This window comes from Mytilus galloprovincialis, chromosome 5 (genome assembly GCF_965363235.1).
Source record: "Mytilus galloprovincialis chromosome 5, xbMytGall1.hap1.1, whole genome shotgun sequence".
Lineage (NCBI taxonomy): Eukaryota > Metazoa > Mollusca > Bivalvia > Mytilida > Mytilidae > Mytilus > Mytilus galloprovincialis.
Genome location: NC_134842.1, coordinates 71,297,914 through 71,319,781, shown reverse-complemented (window position 1 = coordinate 71,319,781; position 21,868 = coordinate 71,297,914). Strand labels below are relative to the sequence as shown.

The window sequence follows — 21,868 nt, the reverse complement described above, 5'->3', positions numbered from 1 at the left end:
AATAGGACACATCCAGAAAATTAAAGATAAGACGAGTATAATATTATCTAAACTTGAAAAAGCTGATTTATTGGGCACAGTCTGTGTAGTCGTTGTTATATTAAACGATAAGAGCTGAAGTATTCAACCAATGTATTTTTTTATGTAGTTTTTCAACATCATCCATCTCGCATCATTAGATAACATAATCATAATTAATCTATTTTCACTGGCTGGTAAACAATGATCTTGCTTTATTACATCGAAAACTTCAGTCAATCCCTTCGTTTTAAAATCAAAACATTTGTAATAAATGACGAATATAATGCCCAAGATTACTGAATGGAATATTCACATATTATGCAGCATAAAGCTAAATAAAAAGCATTGAACTAAATTTATCCTTTTAGTAAACCCTGATAATGTATTTCCCTTTGCCGGCACCTCTGAAGAATTTCTAAAACTGCTATCCACTGGCACATATGAGTCGTTTGAAAATAGGGTATTCCTTTGTGGAAGTTGTGCATGTGGAAAGTCCACCCTAGCCAGTGTTCTTATTGGTAGCCCATTACCACTTACATGGAAATCGACAGATGGATTAGTCATACACTTTGGGCGTAACGGTATCAACTTGGAAACGTTTGAGATGGTTCCCTTACAAGGAGGTAAATTAGTTTGAAAATTGTAAACCGTAATTATTGACGATGCATACAAACAATTATATGGCAAGCATGTGTCATACTTAATGAAAACATTAAGTAGTTGGACTGTATTCAAACTGTGTTAACAAACATTAATTTAATAACTGTATAATAATTGTCGATTAAAAAATTAGTTGTACAATTTATCAAACTGATCATGATTGAATGAATATACATCGTACCAAAAAGGCAATTAAACAGTTGAAGTAATGAAGTCAACCACAATGTGGGCTATACAAATTGAAAAAAAACGACAAATAATAGCAAAACATTTCACAAGAAACTAAAGACTGAAAACCGGGTTTAATTCTAGTGCTTCGAGAGGTGAAGCATTTCCTGCTTATCATGCTGTACTCATCGCTCAAATAATCAGAACTCAGTCGAAAAGTTAATAAACTAATTGTATCTTATAAACAACCACGTCTTTAACAAGAGGAACTGTGACTTTTGAAACTTGCACTTCGCAAAATTCGTGTTTTGGTACGGAAACCTGCAAAACAACAAACTTAAACGCGCACTTTGGCATTGTTTGAAGATTCTGATGACATTTCATTACATTTTTATTAGGTGTTAAGGAGGCAGATATAAATGTAAATATAAACAATCATATTGTATGCGAGAGGAAACCTCGAATATAATTATACTGAAAATATGCACAATTGCATACTATGGTTAAGATTTTGAAGATAGATTCAATCAATTGAAAAAGGGTTTAAGGAGGTGTTGCTTATAAAATTGGTATACCTAAATAAAGCAATGGCGAAATCCATGCTTTGGTAAATGAATTCACCTAAAAAGATGTGAATTAAAATGCAAATAAAGAGGTGTCAAATACCATTATATGATGAGACTGTGATTTTGTCTCTTGCGATAAAGTACTTTTTTAGTCTGTATGTCTAGGAAACGATTTGGGTTCACTCAATTTATTTACTACTTTTTTTACTATGACAGTTGTCTTCTCCAAGACTTAATGAATGCTGAAAACAGATCTCTATTAAAAACAATTTACTAATTGTATTATGTGGGTTAAAGACTATAAAAACTTAAAACATATGATACATAAAAGGCGTGATAAGTGTTGCTTGCCTACATCCATCTGTTGATATCCTTGACAGGTCCTTTGTATTTAGTCTGCCTGTGTATTTATTTTTTGTTTTTTCCTCGTTATACATGCGGTTTTCTCAGATAAATGTTCAAATGTGTTTACTAATTTTCTATATTAGAAAGTAACTGTTTTTTAGAAGACAGAGGTCAAAATGTACTGACGAAAGTTATAATCGGAAAGCCAACTCGTGAAACTAGCACATGTCTAAGTTCTGATACCCACCTGGACCAGCACATTGCGCCATCACCAATTGGAACTGATAATCTGGAATTAAAGTTAATGGCTATAAGGAACGAAGCCAGTTACAGTTCCAAAGTTTCTCAACTATCCGATGCTTGTTTAACAAAATCTCAAGATTTACCGAGTACAAATACCGTCAGATCTAAAATAAAAAACACGCCTTCAATTAGTCTGCCAAAAACAAAGAAAATTGAAGCATACGCTGTACATGAAGACATTTTGAAAGAGGTTAAGAGTGGTCAATATAAAATCAAGATTGCCCCTTCAGATCTGGTTGACTTTGGTGGTCAACGATCGTATGATATGACCCATCAGTTATTTGTTCAGCACGGTGGGACATTTGTCATTATGTTTGACGGTAGTAGAGATTTTCATGAACCACTGAAGGAATATCCTACGGGAGATATTTCTAATGAATGTAAGTATAACATTATGGCAATGTAAAATATTTAAATTTACCATTACATACAATAATCAAAAACATGCACCCTAATATGTATTGCATTTATTAACATATGTAAAATCCTCTGAAATGCCTTGAGATCAACGAGCAATTAGAGAGATCATACACGTAAACAAAGCGATGTGTAAAGAATGTACTAATCATTAAATAAACAATATGTCTTAGATATTAAAAAGTTTAAACTTCCCACTTACTCGATGCACGGTCTTCCATATTTCATTACATGTATTTCATATGCCACTACAGCATGCACCATCCCCCATTTACAATACAACCAGTATCCGTTCACATTTGAATCGTAGGAAAGGTATGAGCTGTGGTCTCTTTTTTTTTAACCGTGACAGACAGAAAGTATAAAACCACTTATCCATAGCCCTTTGCTTTCTATGTTAAATTCTGCAATGTCAAGCATTAATGGCTACTAGTCTTAAATTCAAATTAAGTGGCAGTTATTTCATGTCAAACCTGTACCTCATCCTGACTTGTGCTGAAAAAATCAACATACTTTTAATTGCATATTAGAGCATACTAGTTCCCAGAAGTTTGATAGTACAAACCTGTGTGTCTATAACATTTTCTACAGAAGCTATTTTCCCGCGTAATAAGTTTGTTAAAATTTTTGACAGTTCAAAAAGGGTCAGTAAACACCTGATTAAACGATACATTTGTTTCTACTTCTGTAACGTTAAACAACCTATAACAAACGGCACACAATGTTTACAAAACTATGGTAAGAAACAAAATACATTACTAGTTTACTGATGCTTAAATCTCATTAATCGGTTAACATGAAAAATCAAGATTACATACCATGATCGTGCACCCCTTTTTACTGCTAAATTGCTTGGTGCTTTCATTGTTTGGCTAAATATTTTAACTTATATTTACTACTTTTTCTAGCATAATGATTCATTAGAAATATGAAGATATGGTATGAGTGCAAACGAGACACCTTCCTATCAAAATCAGAATATGTAAAAAGAAAACAATTATAGGTCAAAGTACGACCTTCATCATTAAGCCATGCCTCGTACAGTATAGCCAGCTATGGCATGACCGAAACTGACCAGTGTAAAACAATTTATACAGGAAAATGAGAATAAGTAACACGTAAGAACCCCGTCATCAAACAACAATCACTGACACTGGTTCCTGACTTCGGATAGGTGCAAAAAAAAATTTAGCGGGTTACCACGTTTTATCACCGGCGTTTACCATCACCGTAACCTAGCTTCACTTTAAAACAAAATATATTCAGAAAAACAAGTAAACATACAATATGAACGAATAAATTTGAACTATAACCTTTGAAAAAATGGCATTACATATAATAACGTTCACAGGTCTGAATATAATAATTTTGTTGACAGAATTACGAAGATATTTTTTAAAATATATAAATTTGTTGTTCATAGTATGAGAACATCCGCAAAAATTTATCGTCATACTTAATTCTTATCAAAGGTGGTACAGACAATAACATATATAACAAAATAAGTAAACATGGAATAACAAAATTTCATTACAAATTGTGTAACTGGTCAAATAAACACGAAAGTAAGCTGTTACATGAATATCATTAGTGGGAATCCCGGTAAGGGAAGAACAACAATTTGCTTCGGAAAATTTGCAGATATAACATTGTTGTGGTGATATCTAAAGTAGTTAGGTATAATGTTATATATAGATACAGAAATATATATATATAAATTAACGTGTATGTATATTTATACATCCAAATAACCATTCGAAAAGAATACAAATTTAGTTATGTATTAATTTGAGGATGACATAATCGATATTTGTGCCAATGAAAACAACATTGAGAAGATCTTATTAATAAATTAATAAGATAACTTTTACTAATAATTGTGTTTAAAGGTTCGGCGAGTTTACACGGATCACCAATATATAAAGCCCCTCTTTTCTTATCTTTAACATGTTTAACAAAGCAGAAACAATTTAAATATCATCTTCTAGCCTCCGGCACGATATTTTCTTACAACTATACAAAATGAATTAAAAAAAGACTTGACTTTTAGCTTTTTGCTGGTAGAGTATAAATTATGTATATTTACTAGACAAATATCTATAGATTACAAAATTCCATTCTTATTTGCATCAGTTTCGTCAATTTTCGTAAACAACTTTTGAACTTATTGGACTCAAACTAGCATTTTTACTAAAAAATAGCAGTTTTTTGTAAAAGTTTGATTTTATCTTCACAATGAAAGAATATATTTTCATTGATTCAAAATGTAAAAAATGCTATATTTATGGAGATTAATCATCAAATTCAAGGTCCACTTATGGCACAAAAAGGCCTAAGATACATGTATCAACTTTATCATAACACCAAAAAGGTTGCAATTTGGTTCGTAAATGGGTCTGTTTCAAAAGCATTAATGCTAAATAAATCAATTCTGTTCATATAAGTACATACTGTTCTCCAAAGTACGCCCATTTTAAACCTTTTGTCAAAATATAATGATTTTCTACAATTTCCAGACCTCAAAGCTTTAGGAAAACCTTGGCCGCAACTTGGATCCAATATGTTTTGTAACCAAAAGATTCAAATTAATATAATGAAAACAATTTCTATTGAATGATTTTTTGTGAACATTTGTTTGGATACTTACAAATATTTTGATTTTATTATAAACCTAACTTACATAATTGGTCTTGTAAAACCCTAGACTTTCATTAAACCGTCACTCTAAAGACAATTGTCATAACAGATATATATGCATGACAATAATGTTTCATTAGATACAAAATGAAGATGGCAGTTGTTGCTATGCGTTCTAAATATATATGAATTCAAGCAAAAATTCAAGCAAACAAAGCTTATTGAAGAAAATAACCAAACTAAACTAAACCCCAATTAGACAAGAAAGTCTGATTTGGTAAATCACCAATAAATTAAACAATATGCATTATCAAATGATTATAGCTTGTCTTGCCTTCTATTTTCGAAGAATTAACCTAGTTATTATCATGAACATAAATTGTACAACTTCTTATCTGCCAAAAAATAGAAGTATACGATTTGTTAACTTGTAAAACATTCGACTAAAAAAATCCTTATTCAAGAAAACAAAATGACGAAATAATTCGCACGCTCGCCCCATATGTTTTGGGGGCATTGGTCTGAAGAACTAACCATCATATTTGTGTAGGCTACCATTTTTTTTATGAAGCAAGGTATTTATTTTAACATTTTCTTAAAGAACATTCATGTCATAAAATAAGTTTCATGTAGAGCAATTTATGACTATGTCGTTTATATTTTTGTCATTTCACTAAACAATGCCTTTTCGATGTATCATCCTTTTAAACACTCACTATTTATCTGTAACTTGCACAAAAGCTCAATGACGCAAACTTATAACATTGTATCATACTTTGTCTTGAAGTAGTCCCTCAATGGATTGAGTAGAGTAATATCACTTTTGATTCATAAGTAATGATTACATTGCATTTTATATCATTCTGTAACTTTCAAAATATGGTTTTTGTGTTTGGGAAGGGGCGAAGGTGTTGCTCACATTGAAACAATGCAATGATAGTCATATTGTAAGTTCGTGTTTGTGATTCAAACAAAAATCTTGTAACTTTTTGTCGTATTGAATATTTAAAATATGTACAAAGAGAAACCATGTATATTTTTTTTCTTTATATACATTGAAATGAAAAGTTCACCGAAGTAACAAATTAACACATATACTCTGGTAAACAAATTACAGATTGGTTGCTTTGTTAAAAGTTCAAAAATATAAATGAATTAAATTACTGAATGGAATTTCTAACTTCTAGACAGCCATTGCATATAAACTTCAAGTGTCTAATTATTTAATGAACAATGTTCATGATATAATATTGGGGGAATACACCTTTACAAGAAAAGTCAGTTAATGTTATTTCAATCTGTCAATTTATTTCCAATTTAAAATTGAGAATGAAAATGGGGAATGTTCCAAAATGACAACAACCTAACCAAAGAGCAGAGAACAGCCAAAGACCATCAATGGGTCGTCACCACAGCGAAAACAAAATCCCTTACCTGGAGGCGAACTTCAGCTGGCCCCTATGAGTTCCATGAATATCACACTAAACTACAAAACATATAAATGAACTAAATTTAGAAAACGTACGACACTAACAGATGCTCCTGACTTTCGACAGGATCTCAAGGCCTAATTCATAGGTCATGTCATTACTCTTCCAGGGCACCTGAGATCACCCCTAGTTTTTAGTGGGGTTCGTGTTGCTTAGTCTTTAGTTTTCTATATTGTGTCTTCTGTACTATTATTTGTTTGTTTGTCTTTCTATTTTTAGCCACTGCGTTGTCAGTCTATTTTTAATCTATGAGTTTGACTGTCCCTCTAGTATATCTTTCGTCCCTTTTTTATTGATGACGCATAAAATTGACATTGAAAATACAATATTTATTATGATAAGATGTTGTATATTTGCCAATTATACAACGATCCACCAAAGCCCAACATGACGTCGATGTAAGCAACATCGGTCATAGGATAAATTTCAACAATGCTTTAAGGTGTGTAATAGCATTGCTTTTTGTAAACATGTTTAAAAAATACGTGTAAATTGGCCTCTTTATTATCATTTGAATAATGAATACAAACGTAAACATAATATTTATTCTTGTATTTATATTTTTGTTCTAGCTATTGTACGACATTGGGTCAACTCAATACTCACCTACTGTGTTGATGATAGTGATGTTATGCCAATGATCGTGTTTGCTGCAACACATAGTGACCTGCTTCCGGAGGTTAGCATTGGCTTGTGTACATTTAGGAATAAATGATAGTTAACTTATTATTTTTTTGCAAAGAAAAAACGATGCAGAGACACATACCTGCTAATGATTCCGTTATATAATTTGCATTATTCATGTCGTTGCTCAAACATGTCAAACGCGAAGTGCTGTTTATAAATTAGAATTTAGTGTACCCCACTGTAAAAACGTTCATCTTATTCCTTCGTTTGTTCATCCGTAAGTCCAAATATTATTTGTGTAATGTCTTTGTTAAGTACTAGAGAACTTATCTCGTATTTTATCAGCTGCTTCATTGTAAGAAGTAACCTGTGCACATTTTTTGGATTCGTAGAACACTTTCTTCCTGTTTGCCGATATAAGAAGATTTAAATCTGTCGGATGAACTTAAAATTCATCATGACATATTTCTACTTAACATAACGACTTAATATTTAGTACACAGATTTGTGGTGATGACTTGTACTTTCGTTATTTGAACATCATTCCGGTCTGTTATTTGAATTCTTCCTGTTTTTCAATACTTTGAAATGCGAGCAGTTTTTTGCTAATTCAACACTGGTTGAAATCTTGTTAATATTAGTAAAGTAAACAGTCTTCATTCCCAATTGATGGCAACTTTGTGAAAACAATCAGATGAATGTTAACTGGTTTGTTACTGCTTCTATATTATATTCCTTTACTCATAAACAATTGGACAATTTGATAATAGATAAATTCCAATTTATCACTCATCCACCTGATTTTTTCTCAGTACAATTACGTAGACGTTACCAGTTCACGATTCAATTTAGTGTCATGTATCACTTTCAGGATTTACAGAAAAAAATGAAAGCCGATTTTGTAAAGAAAGTTACTGACATGTTTGGTAGCCATGAAAGGAAGAAACACTTCGTCTTCGATCCAGTTTTCTTCATTAACGGTACAGACAAAAACGACCAGGAAATTCAGAATTTGAAAAACCAACTTGTTACTATTGCCCAAAACCAGCCATCCTGGGGACTACGACGGCCTATGATTTGGGTTCCTCTCGAACTTTTGATCTCAAATATGAAAAAAGATAATGTTAATATTATATTCAAATCACATTTAGCTGAGGCAAACACAATGAATGGAGATCTAGCACTCTCTGACAAACAACTTGAAGACTTTCTCTTAACACAACACGCGTTGGGTAAAATCATGTACTTCAATCAACCGGAACTTAACAACTTCATCATTCTGTATCCTCCTGCATTGGTCAACATCCTGAGGTCATTTATTACGGATGAAATGTTTTGGCCTGAGGACGAAACTCTTAGAAACATCCTTAGAAACATGACTGATACTGGAAAGATATACAAAAAAGATCTCCTGAAACTATGGCAGCAAAAACGATTCCACACTCACATACCAGATGATGACTTCAAAGAATTCTTGATTCAAGTTCTCATTCATCTCGATGTTTTGGTCCTCCCAAAACGATACACAGGCAAGAGTGATGCATACGTAGATTATTATTTGGTTCCATGCACAGTAAAAGAGAAGATGCCGATGTCATTTCTAGATGACAAATCATTTGCAAACAGAACACTTTCTTTGGTCTATCGATTGCAGCAGTCATCCATACCATCTGCACTTTCCTTCAAACTTATTGGAGCAGTAAGTGGTATATGGCCTATTATGGAGTTAAACGGTCGTCCGTTATTATACGACTCCTCTGCCGTGTTATCTGTTGACGGCAATACCGAGTTCCGAATGATTGTCGAGGACACACAGGTTATTGTCTACCTCACACACATGTCATCTAAGTCGTGCATCTCTCCAGATATTGCAGCCAGCATTCAAGAATGTCTAACCGCGACTCTAGAAGTTGTTTTAAAATTCTATCTCAGCACCATTGGAAAGAGCCACCAAATGGCAAATTTGTCAAATCTATTTCAAATTGAAGTTGGGGAAGTGTGTGGCAGATCACCCTGCATGGTATCCATTACAAAGGCGAAATTACATTCTGATTGGGTATGCGACAGCGGAAATGAACATTCCTCCAGATATCCTTTACTTTGGGTTTTTAATAAGGTACGTAACATTAACTAGATCGTCGAATATTAAAAAAGTAAATTAAATTTTAGGAAAACAACATAGCTGTCAACATGAATCCGTCGTAAAGTTGTCACTTGTTTAGACGTTATTTGGCTCGTTTTATTTATTGTGTCTGTTTAGTTAATGTTATTTGGCTCATTTTATTTATTGTGTCTGTTTAGTTAACGCATCAATGTAAATATAACGAAATTTGATGAGACTGTCATCAAAGTGAGAGGTTTAGCGCTATAAAACAAGGTTTAATCCATCATTTTCTACATTTGAAAATGCCTGTACCAAGTCAGAAATATGACAGTTCTTGTCCATTCGTTTTTTATGCGTTTTGTTATTTGATTTTGCCATGTGATTATGGACTTTCCGAGTTGATTGTCCTCTAAGTTCAGTATTTTTGTGATTTTACTTTTTATAGATATAAGTATATCCTCTCAATATAACTAAAACTCGATTACACTGCCATAAATAAAGGCAACAGTAGTATACCGCTGTTCAAAACTCATAAATCCATGGACAAAAAACAAAATCGGGATAACAAAATAAAACCGAGGGAAACGCATTAAATATAAGAGGAGAACAACGACATAACACTAAAATGTAACACATATAGACAAAATCCCACGAGAATAACAAATATAACATATATATATAACATCAAAACCAAATACATGAATTTGGGATAGACAAGTACCGTGACACGTCTTATCGCAATGTGAATTTACACTCAAAAATAAGAGAAAACAAACGACACAACGTTATAATGTAATACACACAGAAACGAACTATAATATAACAATGACCATATTCCTGACTTGGTACAGGGCATTTTGTGGTGGGTTGAACCTGGTTTTGTGGCATGCCAAACCTCGCACTTTTATGGCCATGTGAAATATAACATAAACCTTATCAATAAGAGTGCCGACAGATTCCTCAATAACTATACGATAAACAATTACCAACAAAATCAATTATAACATGCATAATGGCCATATCTATAAAGAAAAAAGAAGATGTGGTATGATTGCCAATGAGACAACTATCCACAAAAGACCAAAATGGCACAGACATTAACAACTATAGGTCACCGTACGGCCTTCAACAATGAAAATCCTATACCGCATAGTCAACTATAATAGGCCCCGATAAGACAATGTAAAACAATTCAAACGAGAAAACTAACGGCCTTATTTATGAAAAAAATGAACGAAAAACAAATATGTAACACATAAACAAACGACAACCACTGAATTACAGGCTCCTGACTTGGGACAGGCACATACATAAATAATGTGGCGGGGTTAAACATGTTAGCGGGATCCCAACCCTCCCCCTAACCTGGGACACTGGTATAACAGTACAACATAAGAACGAACTATAAAAATCAGTTGAAAAAGGCTTAACTCATCAGATGGACAAAAATACAAGTGGACGTGGCCGGGTACTTATACATCCCGACACAAAAAGACGCAATGAACATATCTGAGAGTACTCGCAGTTATCTAACAGCTAGTTCAAAGCCACTAACAACTAATAAAAAATCATGCATCTAAGACTAAACTATCAATCCGTACACATCCAACATCCAATGGATTTAGTGTAAAGACGTCACAAACAGCCAGAGAAAAACATGACCTTGTGTAATGCCAAGTTACAGGTATCGACAGGTTGTAGATCCATGAATATGTATATGTATATAACATACTAGTAATATTTAGTTCGCTTTTAATTTACTGATAACAAAATGAATATTTATACCAATAAAAACAATATTCAATGATCTTATTACAGTGTTGAATAGGTGACCTTTAAGAATAAGCTTATTTAAAGGAGCGACAAGTTTACATGGATCATTTCTAAATTTCCGGGCACGGTTAACAACATTTCCGTGAAAATGAGGATGTGCTATCCCGTTTGAAATAAGTTTTCTACAGGTACAAACCAAACTTCAAAACAAAATCTTTATATCTTTGGAAAAATTTAGTAAAGGTTTTAAGTAATTTATGGTAACGATATCCCTGGTTTAATAATTTACCAGTAATACATCTAGGTTGCGTTCGGTAAAATAAAAAAAACGTCACAACAGACACGGGCATAACGAACAAGTTGTGAAATATAAACACCGTAAGATAGCTATGTTAGATAAATTTTGAATTAAGACGATTTACTTAAAGTTTTCCCAATAATAAAAGAATGTATTACATATATTAAATGGAAAAAAAGAACAAAATATCAAAGACAAAGAAAACAAAGATAATGAAGGAGTTAATCTTATAATAAAATGCGTTGTTCTTCTTTATCATCATTGTGTTAGTTGTACATGTTTTATTATTATGTCTGAGGGTCTTTGTCATTTTGAAATGTTTCATAATTAAATAAACGTGTTTCAGACACAGGAAGAATGTCCACCCACTTGTCCAGGTAAGTTATTGTATTTAATCATTAAAATACTAAATGAAAAAAAAAACACCAATTGAATAGATTACTGCGTACGAAGATTTAACCGGAGCTACTTGGTTAATCTTCATTTGGAAGGATATATATCAAAAGAGACAATTTAGCAAAATAGCCAAATATTTAACGAGGTCTCTCAGAAAGCAAGAATTTTCATGAAAAGCGGGGTAACTAACAATGGAACCATCAAATAACAATTGACAAAATAAGACATCTGGCCAAATGAAAAAGTTCCTAAACATAGAAATACAAAAACAACCAGTCCCGAAATATTACACGAACAAATACATATTAAGCAACGGGAACAGAAACTACAAACCAGTTACAGTCTGAAATGTCCGTACTCGACTGTACTGATTTGTACTCGACCAGTCTGAAAAGGTCTGAATTTTACTAGACATTACTCGACCCAAGTCTTAACCGTACTCGACTGTACTGATTTGTACTTGACCCTTATCTTTGACATTGAAAATATCCTGAAGTATTACTCGACCAGTCTGAAACAGTCTTAGCCCGTTTTCGACCTGTACTCGACCTATTTTTTTCAGTCTTAACCATACTCGAACAAAGGTCTGAACAATACTCGACCTTTCTGAATATACTTAACCAAATAACCTCTCCTTTTTTTTTATTTTAACTATTAAAATAAATTCCTTTTTAACTGACATGACAACAGCCACAATGAAATAAAGATATATATATAAAATCAGATTTTTACATCCTTACATGATTCTCAGATTTATCAAATAGAGGAGGTGAAATCAGATAATGTTATAAAATAATTTTATTTTATTAATTTCAAAGTTTGAGAGTTTAGTTAAATAAAAGATTTTCTTTAACCTAAACAGGCTAAATCTACACTTATGCTAAGGGTGATAAAACCTTATTAAGGCGCTTCTTGTTTGGCATGTATTTTGTTTAATCTTAATTTCCCAAAATATCTAAATAAAAACTACATACTAGGTTTCATGGTTCCATACTATAGTTATATAATTATCTTTTTAATGAGGTACATGTAGCCAACAAAATAACTTAAAATGTTCAACCTTATATTAGAAATATATATCTTTTATTGTAATTTGGGATATATTGTATGTGATATAAATCAAATTGAAAAAAGAAATATTTACAAAATTGTTCTTTTGTTTGTTGTATAAATTAATACCTCCTACTTGTAAAACACACAAGTACTGATGTAATTAAATATTTATTTTAATTGCGACGTGTATGTCATGTCTTTAATTTTGACAAAAAATATTTAGATTTAAATGAAATAAATATATTTTTTTAAATTCCTGAACTTTGGAGCACAATTCCTTTTTTAAAAGGTTATCAAGGATTGTTAAGTTTATTTATAATGATTGTATAAATTCATGGTTTTACAAAACAAAGGTGTCATTTTTTAAAGTTGCTGTATATACAATTTTACATGTATATGTAATTTATTATAAAAACAAAAATTCACTGCATTATTTACTTTACTCAACTGACACCCTAAATCTATACTAGGCAAATTATTAAGTTTAAGTGATTAAAATTGTCCAGTATTAAATTACATGAATAACCTTGAAAATATATGTCACAATTCAGTTTTGAGATAATTTGATCAGTTTTTATTATCTTTATTTTAAAGGTTATATATATGTGTAACTGTTGATAAATATGGTGTTGAAGTAATATTATGTTTATTGTGAAATTTTGGTATTAATGCTATAATGAATACGTTTATAATTTGTAATTATTGTTTAAATTTCCAGTTCCTAAATTGATAAAATACAATGTATAGATACAAAAAATAGGTCTAGGTTGGTTAAGACTTGGGTGAGTATGGTTCAGACTTGGTCGAGTATGGTTCAGACTAGGTCGAGTATGGTTCAGACGCATTTAAACTGGTTAAGTACAAGTTCAGACTATTAAGTATGGTTCAGACTACAGTCAAGTATTATCTAGTAAATTTCAAACCAATTCAGACTGGTCGAGTAAAAATCAGTACAGTCGAGTACATATATAGGCCATTTCAGACTTTTACTGGTTTGTAGTGAGATGTGACCTAAATGTCTGGAGGATAACGTTGTTCGACACCAGTTAAGTCTCTAATCAAAAGGAGAAATCAATAGCTCAAACACATCAAACGAATGGAGAACAACTATCATATTCTTTACTTATATAGAAAATGGTGGATAAAACCAGGCTTAAAGCTAGCTAAACCTCTCAGTTGTATCCCAGTCGCATCAAATTAAAATATATTAACAACGATGTGTGAACAAAACAAACAGACATAATAGGTAAAAAAGTGTCAATAGGGGTTCAACAGTCAACATTGTGTTATAATCATATTCATTATAAAACAAACAAATGTATAACAGGGAAGCACAAAAATGCGTATAGTCTAAACACACTGGCACACATGAAAGACAAGAAAACAAATATTTACAATAACACAATGACGGGATGTATAAGTACAGAACCACGTCATATGTATCAGAGAAACAAAAACGCTTGTTAAATAAAGAACTTGTACAATAAAGCAATTCCTACCATCTGAGAAGTGAATCCAGAAAAGTGTTCCGGACGAAAACAATTTACACAGTAGTATTTTAATATTTTTATGGACAGAACTATTTTTGAGATAATTAGTTTTCTCGTCGTTAATTACATAAATTCGCTTCATATGAACTCCGGTGGTTACTTGGGCAATTAGACAACATCTTCATTTGTTCATAATGAATAACATGTTTTTATAATCACTTATTGTGCTACATATTAGTGTACGCTATACAAACATGGTGATATAGTTATATATGAAGTATTGTGTTTTCGTTATTGCTGCGATGATGATCTTTTTTATAAATCAGGTCTTGCAAAAACTATCTTGCCAACTTCCCCAAGCGAGCAACATCTGTCAAGATTTGCCGATCAGCTTTCCAATAATAGTTGTAAAGAGTTGATGATTCATCTTGGTTTACAACTAAAGGATTGGGAAGATATTCAGGACTGCTACAGAGGGATGTCCCTTATTATCAAAATTATGGCGTTACATTCTTGGAAAACAAAAAGGATAAAGAGAAAGCCGACAAAATCATTTGGAAATTTGCTGGATGCACTAACAGCCATTGGCGACAAACGTCATTTACTTTGCAAGGTTTGGACATTTTGTTTTATAGACGAACTTATCATGCATGCGTTGTTTGTTCATTTATAGTCTGTATGTCATCCATGCATCTTTAAAGGACGCCTCTAGGTGTGGGAATTTCTCGCTACATTGAAGACCTGTTGGTGACCTTCTGCTGTTGTCATTTCTATGGTCGGGTTGTTGTCTCTTTGACACATTCCCCATTTCCATTCTCAGTTTTATCCTTAATTGTATGTTTACAGACAGTGTAATATTCTTTAAAACATGAATTGTATATACCTTTGTCCATTAGATTTCAACAAATATGGTGTCGAACGAAAATTCCAGAATTGTTTTAAGAACAGAATCTTGGATATCATCATAAGGTAGCTGATTTTCAATATCAATTCGCTCTTGTTTATTTATTTGATTGGTTTTATAGGTCTGCACCATCTTAAAGATATAAATATGTCTAAATGCAACCACTGATGAGGAGTCTTACAGAGCTGATCAGATAGCAATGAAACAGAGAGTTTACTTTTCTTTACTTGATGTCTTTTTCTTGTTGGAATATACAAGTACCCGCTCACGTCCACTATGTGTTTTTGTTAGATGTATTTCTTTTTGTGTCCATCTGAAGCCTTTTTCGATTGATTTGTATAGTTAGTTCTTATGTTGTCCTGTTACACCACTCTCCTAGGTTAGGGGAGGTTTGGGATCCCGCTTGAATGTTTAACCCCGCCACATTATGTATGTATGTGCTGGCCCAAGTCAGGAGCCTGTAATTCAGTGGTTGTCGTTTGTTGATGTGTTACATGTTTGTTTTTTCGTTCATTTTTTGTACATACATTTGGCCGTAAGTTTTCTCGTTTGAATTGTTTTACATACTAGTATGTCATGTCGGTCCTTTTCATAGCTGACTATGCGGTTTGGGCTTTGCTCATTGTTGAAGTCTGTAAGGTGACCAATAGTTGTTAATTTATGTGTCAATTGGTCTCTTGTAGAGTATTGTCTTATTTGCAATCATACCACATCTTCTTTTTTTTATATTTACAAAACCTTCCATGTAATAAGTATCAGCTATAAAGTGAATGCCTTTTTACTGGTGCTTGTTTGTGTTAACGCAAAGACAAGGGGGGATCGGAGGGGTCCTGATCCCGAAATCCACGGCTAAAAAACATGAAATCCCTAGGTCCCGAATTTGAAGAAATTTAAATCCCGACATCCCGAAGTTCAAAAAAAGAATTCCCGGATCCCGAAAGGATCAACCCTGAAATCCCGAGCTTAAAAACACCCGATCCCGGAGTCCCTTTCTCAAAGATGTAATGTTTTGTTATGATATTTTTCTGATAAAAAAGATGTTCATAGATTGAATTCACGTCTTTTTCGTGTGATGTATTGCTTTTGCAAAATAAACTATGCTTTTATTTTTTCAGGTGTTCAGAGAAGACACAGATTTGTTAGGTAACACATGTATAGTAGTTAAAGTAGTTAGTTTAATATGAAACAGGGCTAATATATAGAGTTGAACCAAGAAAAATGGGAATAACAAATGTTCTATTATTGAATTATAGCCAATGTTTTACCTTCTTTTTGATAAATCTAGTTATAATGGTCATCATATTAGTCATGTTGGTACGATCTGACAAATGTATAATGCTCAATTCAGACTGCAAGTTACATCCAATTCGTGTTACAAATCCTAATAAGCACTGCATTCATAAAAAATATTTTTTAGGTATGAAGTTTCCTTCTAAAACTTATTGAACGATGTCATAAACGTAAGATTTACATCTAGATGAGCTAGATTGACTGATGGGATACATTATATTATTTCTTAGGCAGCAAAAATACTGCAATTTGATTGGTTAATTACCCCAGTGTAAATAACACCCCCCCTCTTGTTCACCCCCGGGATAAATAAAATTTTGCCAACAAATTTAGAAAAATCAAATTTTGCCAAAAAAGAAAAAAAGAAAATGTCAAAAAAAAAATTAAAAAAAAAAATTAAAAAAAACAAATAAATAAATAAAAAAATAAAGAGATAAATAAATAAATTAGAGGACAAAAATTGAAAAAAAAAAAAAAATTAGAAAATTTGTCCCCAAAATTCAAATAAACACAAACAATTTCGGAATTTCCCAAAAAGAAAGAAAAAAGTATTTAACAATGCGCAGCAACATCGACGTTGAAAAAAATGTTACACTGGAAATTTTTTATTACCATTTTTCAATTTTACATCCTGGTTTAAAAATGAGTATAAAGGAATTGTTCTTAAGAAATAAATTCGTTATCTTGGTGTAATCAGGGGTGTACGGAATTTTACACCGTTGTTGAAAATTCATACACCCATTCGGCTGCGCCTCAAGATGTATGACTTTTCAACAACGGTTTTTAAATTCTGTACACCCCTGATTACACCAAGATAACTAATAATATAACATATACAAATACATTTCATTTGTATGTTCATTAATTGAAAAAAAAACACTATGAGTGTATGCGTCAACAACTCTTTTCGTGTTTTACCTTAAATTAAAAAATAGATGCGGGAAGAACTTTCTTATCACATTAGTTTTAAAAATCTTTTTCTAAACGATACATAAAATATTGTTTATCACACATTTGTATCTGGGTCCATATTACAAAATAAAAAGATATGTAATAGAAGTTTCTTAACCATATTTATCATGGATAGTCAAGATCGTTAAAACCACCCTTGTCATTTTATGCACGGAGTCATTGTTTAGAAGTAAAAAAATAAATGTTGCACCAATATTTCAGCCTTTTATATACAGCAAAAAACTGTTTTAAATCATTGTGCAACCTTTCACTGCACTGGTTTAACAGTGGTGCTGCCATTAGTTTATGTTGGTGACTGTTGCGTAAGGAAATGTTAAGTTTGCATCATGTACATTTCGTATTCCCGTTCCATTTATCTCCATTATTATTCCATAAAAGATTTTTTTTTTGCCATGGTTTCTTTTCAAACTTCCCCCTTGTATTCATTTGATTTAAAGATGGATGGATGTTTATCGTGTTGTGGCAAATATTGCATGAATAAACATGTATTGTTATGTGTGATGTAATCTGTGGGAAGTACACCACTAATGCATGGGTCCATTGCTTTCTATGTTAAATTCCTCCATTTCAAGCAGGCACACCTCTTTTGTTTTAAGTTCAAATAAACTGACAATCATTGCATGTCAAAGCAACATTTTGTGGTGTCTTGTACTGTAAAAATTAACATACATTTAATGGCATATAAGAACGAATTGGTTCCCAGAACTTCGGATGTACCAAAACAGGTACTTCAGAACTGACAAACAGACAAAATGCACCCTCTTTTTAAAATTTGAGGTAGTTTTTTTTTATTGTGAGTCAAAAAGTGTTCTACAATGATCACAACTCCTTCAGCCTTCATTTGATACCAAAAATACCTAAATATTTTACATATTTAAAAAGTTACACTCATGTGAAGGAACTATTTTGTGTTAAATATGTGCTACTTTCTGGTATGTGCTTTCTGGCTGGGCCCAAATTAGTGGTGTTACACCTTTATATAATTATGTAACGCTATTACTGCTTTGTTTTATATTTGCCACAATCTTGTCTCCATTGTGACATCATGTAAATGTCTTTTTCCTTATATAAAGCGCATTAGAATAACATTTACTTGCCCATTATAATCATATTAGAACAACATACGTTTTGGTGGAGTTATGTGAACCATTGTATGGTGATGGCTTGTTTTGTTGTCATCATAATGTTTTCTGTCTTCATTTGACCACAAGTTTTTGGTTGAACGCTGGTATCATATCCATGGTGTATAACTGCAATGACTCGTTATGGGCAACACAACTGGTTACTAAGTGAAGCTGAAAAAATATTTACCCTTCGAACTTAACCCTCCTTTTTTTATTTGGTTTGTTCTTGTTGTGAAATGAAGGTTTTTTTGCACTATTTTGAATAACGGTGTATGTTTTAATGTCTTTGTTCTTCTAGCAATAATTTACTCCAATACTTTGTCTCTCTTCTTAGACTATTTATTGTTTGGTATCGACATAACTATCATCATGTATTATGACATAATAAATCAAATTTGATATTATGCGTTTGAATGCTACATACGATTTTTTTAACCCAGTATTTTCTGAATGAAATAAGCAAATGCAACACTACTGTAAATATACATATATTTTGATAGATATCGTAGATGTCCGACTACAAGAGGTTCCACATGATGATGTTTTGTATGGTCTTCCGAAACATCTTGGTAACTGCGCAATACAGCTCGGAATTGAGCTAGGGGTTAGTATGAGTTCGATAAATGAGACAATGGTACGACATCACAAGGATATGTACGACCAGATTTCAGATATTTTGAGAAAATGGAAATCATCAGGAGAAATTAAACCTACAATATACAGGTTAATGCTTGCTCTGGAACGTGTAGATATTGGAGGATTGGATTATCTAAAGGGTGTATATCTAGGACAATAACTTGTCAGCAATCTTTTGTAGAAAAATTAATGTTATTCAATGATCCTTGTATTTAAACTTGAGATGATAGCATATAGAAGCCTATATACATTTTAAGTTTGAGCGTTTATCAAGGAAACAATTAACTGATTTCAAAACATAAAGAAAAATCTAAAATGTTGTAAAGAACAAAAATATAATATTATACAAGCAAGAATAGATATAAATAAACAAGAACATAAAAAAGAAAAAAAAACTGCACTAAATATTATGTTGGATTTTGGCACATTGATAAATGTTTATTACCTTTTTCATGTTTGTTGTTCACACCTAATGCTTTAGTTACATATTCATCCGCTATTATGAGAGGTTTCTTACAATTATTTTTCATCTTGTTTTTTTTTTTTTTGCTGTTTTAATATTCTTGTAAATAACTATTGCCATTCGTCATTAGTGTATCGGTGCGATTATTGTTATTCTATCAGATCAACAAATACGCGAAATGCAAGCACATTGAATTTGTAGAAAACGAGGATATATTGGTAAGGAGTGACAAAACGCTGAAAGGTTTTAACATTATTAAGCGGTTATTGTCAAAACATTCTATAGTTATTATGTCAGAATTTTTCAAACTGCTATACTGGAATGAAAAATCAATTTTAACAGAAGCAAGATTATTATTGGTTACGAAAATGAAATGGTAACAAATATTTGTAACTATAAGTATATCATTGATTTATGAGTTTTTGACATACGCAGATTATTATATTCGTGGTCATTCTTATAATCATACCGTTGTAAATAAGTTTAATGTTCGTCAGGCATAAATGGCGTCTCAAACACTTAGTTAATCTGTTTTCTTTTAATCCTGATAATAAGATTTCAAAGATTATTTTTTACCATAACCATGATAACAGCGATATCGGATCTATATCTTAATGTAAAAGATATATTGTATTTACGTATATAAATGAAGAAATATGGTTTCAACTACGAGTATTTAGGTCATATCAAACATTTAGAGATTTTCAAAGACAAAACTATAGCATTTAAGACAGAATCAAAAACGTTTAGCGAATTGATACAGTGCATGGCCAAAAATATACCTCCCTTGAGTTTATTTGCTATAAATTAATTCCATATAAACACTTTTTTCAATAAAAATATTTGGATGGTTGAAATATTATAAGCAAGGTGTAAAGAAAAGTCTCAAGATTTTTTTTTTATTTGGCCAAAGTTTTGTTTTATAATCTGTTGACGTGAACACAGATAATAAAATTTTACAATTTAATAATAATTTGGTTACAATTTATAGAAAATTTTGGAACAAAAAATAATATCTCGTGAAGAAAAAAAATGAAAAGTATCCTCAAGAAAAATACAACCAAATTATCAAATAAATCTGTGAAAATTCTGCTGAAATTAGTACCGTCTTTCCTAAAATCAAATTAAAAAAGAACCCTAAATATTGTGTTGGAGAAAATATAGTTTTACATGAAATGTATTAGGGGAAAATGTTAAGTGACGTATATTCCTAGCCACACTCTGTAACTCATAACAATCGCTTTTTTTTTAACCGTTTCTTAGTTTGTAAGCAATTTTCAAACACAGTTAAATTACTGATGCCACTTCTGTTGTATTTATCCGTAATCATGTCTTATTGTAAGGATTTGCAGGTTTCACCCCTCCCCCCCAACAAAAATCAATAAATCATTCAATAATTTAAAAAAAAAAGTGTACAAACTATGATTGATTACCTTAGCCGTATTAGGCACAACTTTTTGGAATTTTGGATCCTCAATGCTCTTCAACTTTGTACTAGTTTGGGTTTTATAAATATTTTGTTATGAGCGTCATTGGTGAGTCTTATGTAGACGAAACGCGCGTTTGGCGTACTAAATTATAATCCTGGTAACTTTGATATCTATTGTGAATGAAAGTTTACATACCATATCAGCTTACTTAAATTTTCGAACATATAAAGTTTACTGAAATCGTTAGATATTTTGGGTCAGTCTCCCTCAAAAGTTTAATGGTTGAAATGAATCATGGAATGCAACAGGATGTTGAATTTAATATTTAGAATAATATAACTGATGTAACATACTTTGTTTTTCATGGATAATTATAGCAATGTAATATATGATTATGTTAATATCATTTATATACCTAACATGTTATGCTAGCAATAAAAGTTTGGCTTTATTATTTTTGTTACTTCTTCTTGTGAATCTCCTTTTCAAAACAGAGAAATACACATCATAGCACAGCATTTGTATCATTGACCGAAAGGACACACAACGTACAATATATAAATCAAGTTTCGAATATAATACATTATCGAATGGTTCGATTCCAGTCTGGGAGGAAAATTTCAGGGATGAAAATTTTCAACTTTCCCTTAGCCTCATTTGCGAGTATGGTCTTGAGGAAACGATGATAGTCCGTCGGAAGG

General features: G+C 31.9%; 1 protein-coding gene across 1 annotated transcript; it reads left to right on the top strand.

Annotated features, from left to right (window-relative positions):
- The first annotated feature begins 402 nt into the window (after positions 1 to 402).
- LOC143076344 (uncharacterized) lies at positions 403 to 21,618 on the top strand. Its single transcript, XM_076252068.1, has 8 exons — positions 403 to 644; positions 1,922 to 2,443; positions 7,180 to 7,286; positions 8,106 to 9,350; positions 11,756 to 11,786; positions 14,675 to 14,961; positions 16,368 to 16,395; positions 19,139 to 21,618. Exons 1-8 carry the CDS (start codon positions 626 to 628, stop codon positions 19,432 to 19,434), a joined length of 2,535 nt encoding a protein of 844 aa, XP_076108183.1. The 5' UTR covers positions 403 to 625; the 3' UTR covers positions 19,435 to 21,618.
- The last annotated feature ends 250 nt before the right edge of the window (positions 21,619 to 21,868 follow it).

Bases quoted from the DNA above. Each gene is read 5' to 3' on its own strand.
- LOC143076344 (XM_076252068.1), top strand. The intron at 7,287-8,105 runs GTTAGCATTGGC...TATCACTTTCAG, and splicing joins ATAGTGACCTGCTTCCGGAG to GATTTACAGAAAAAAATGAA. The intron at 9,351-11,755 runs GTACGTAACATT...AACGTGTTTCAG, and splicing joins TACTTTGGGTTTTTAATAAG to ACACAGGAAGAATGTCCACC.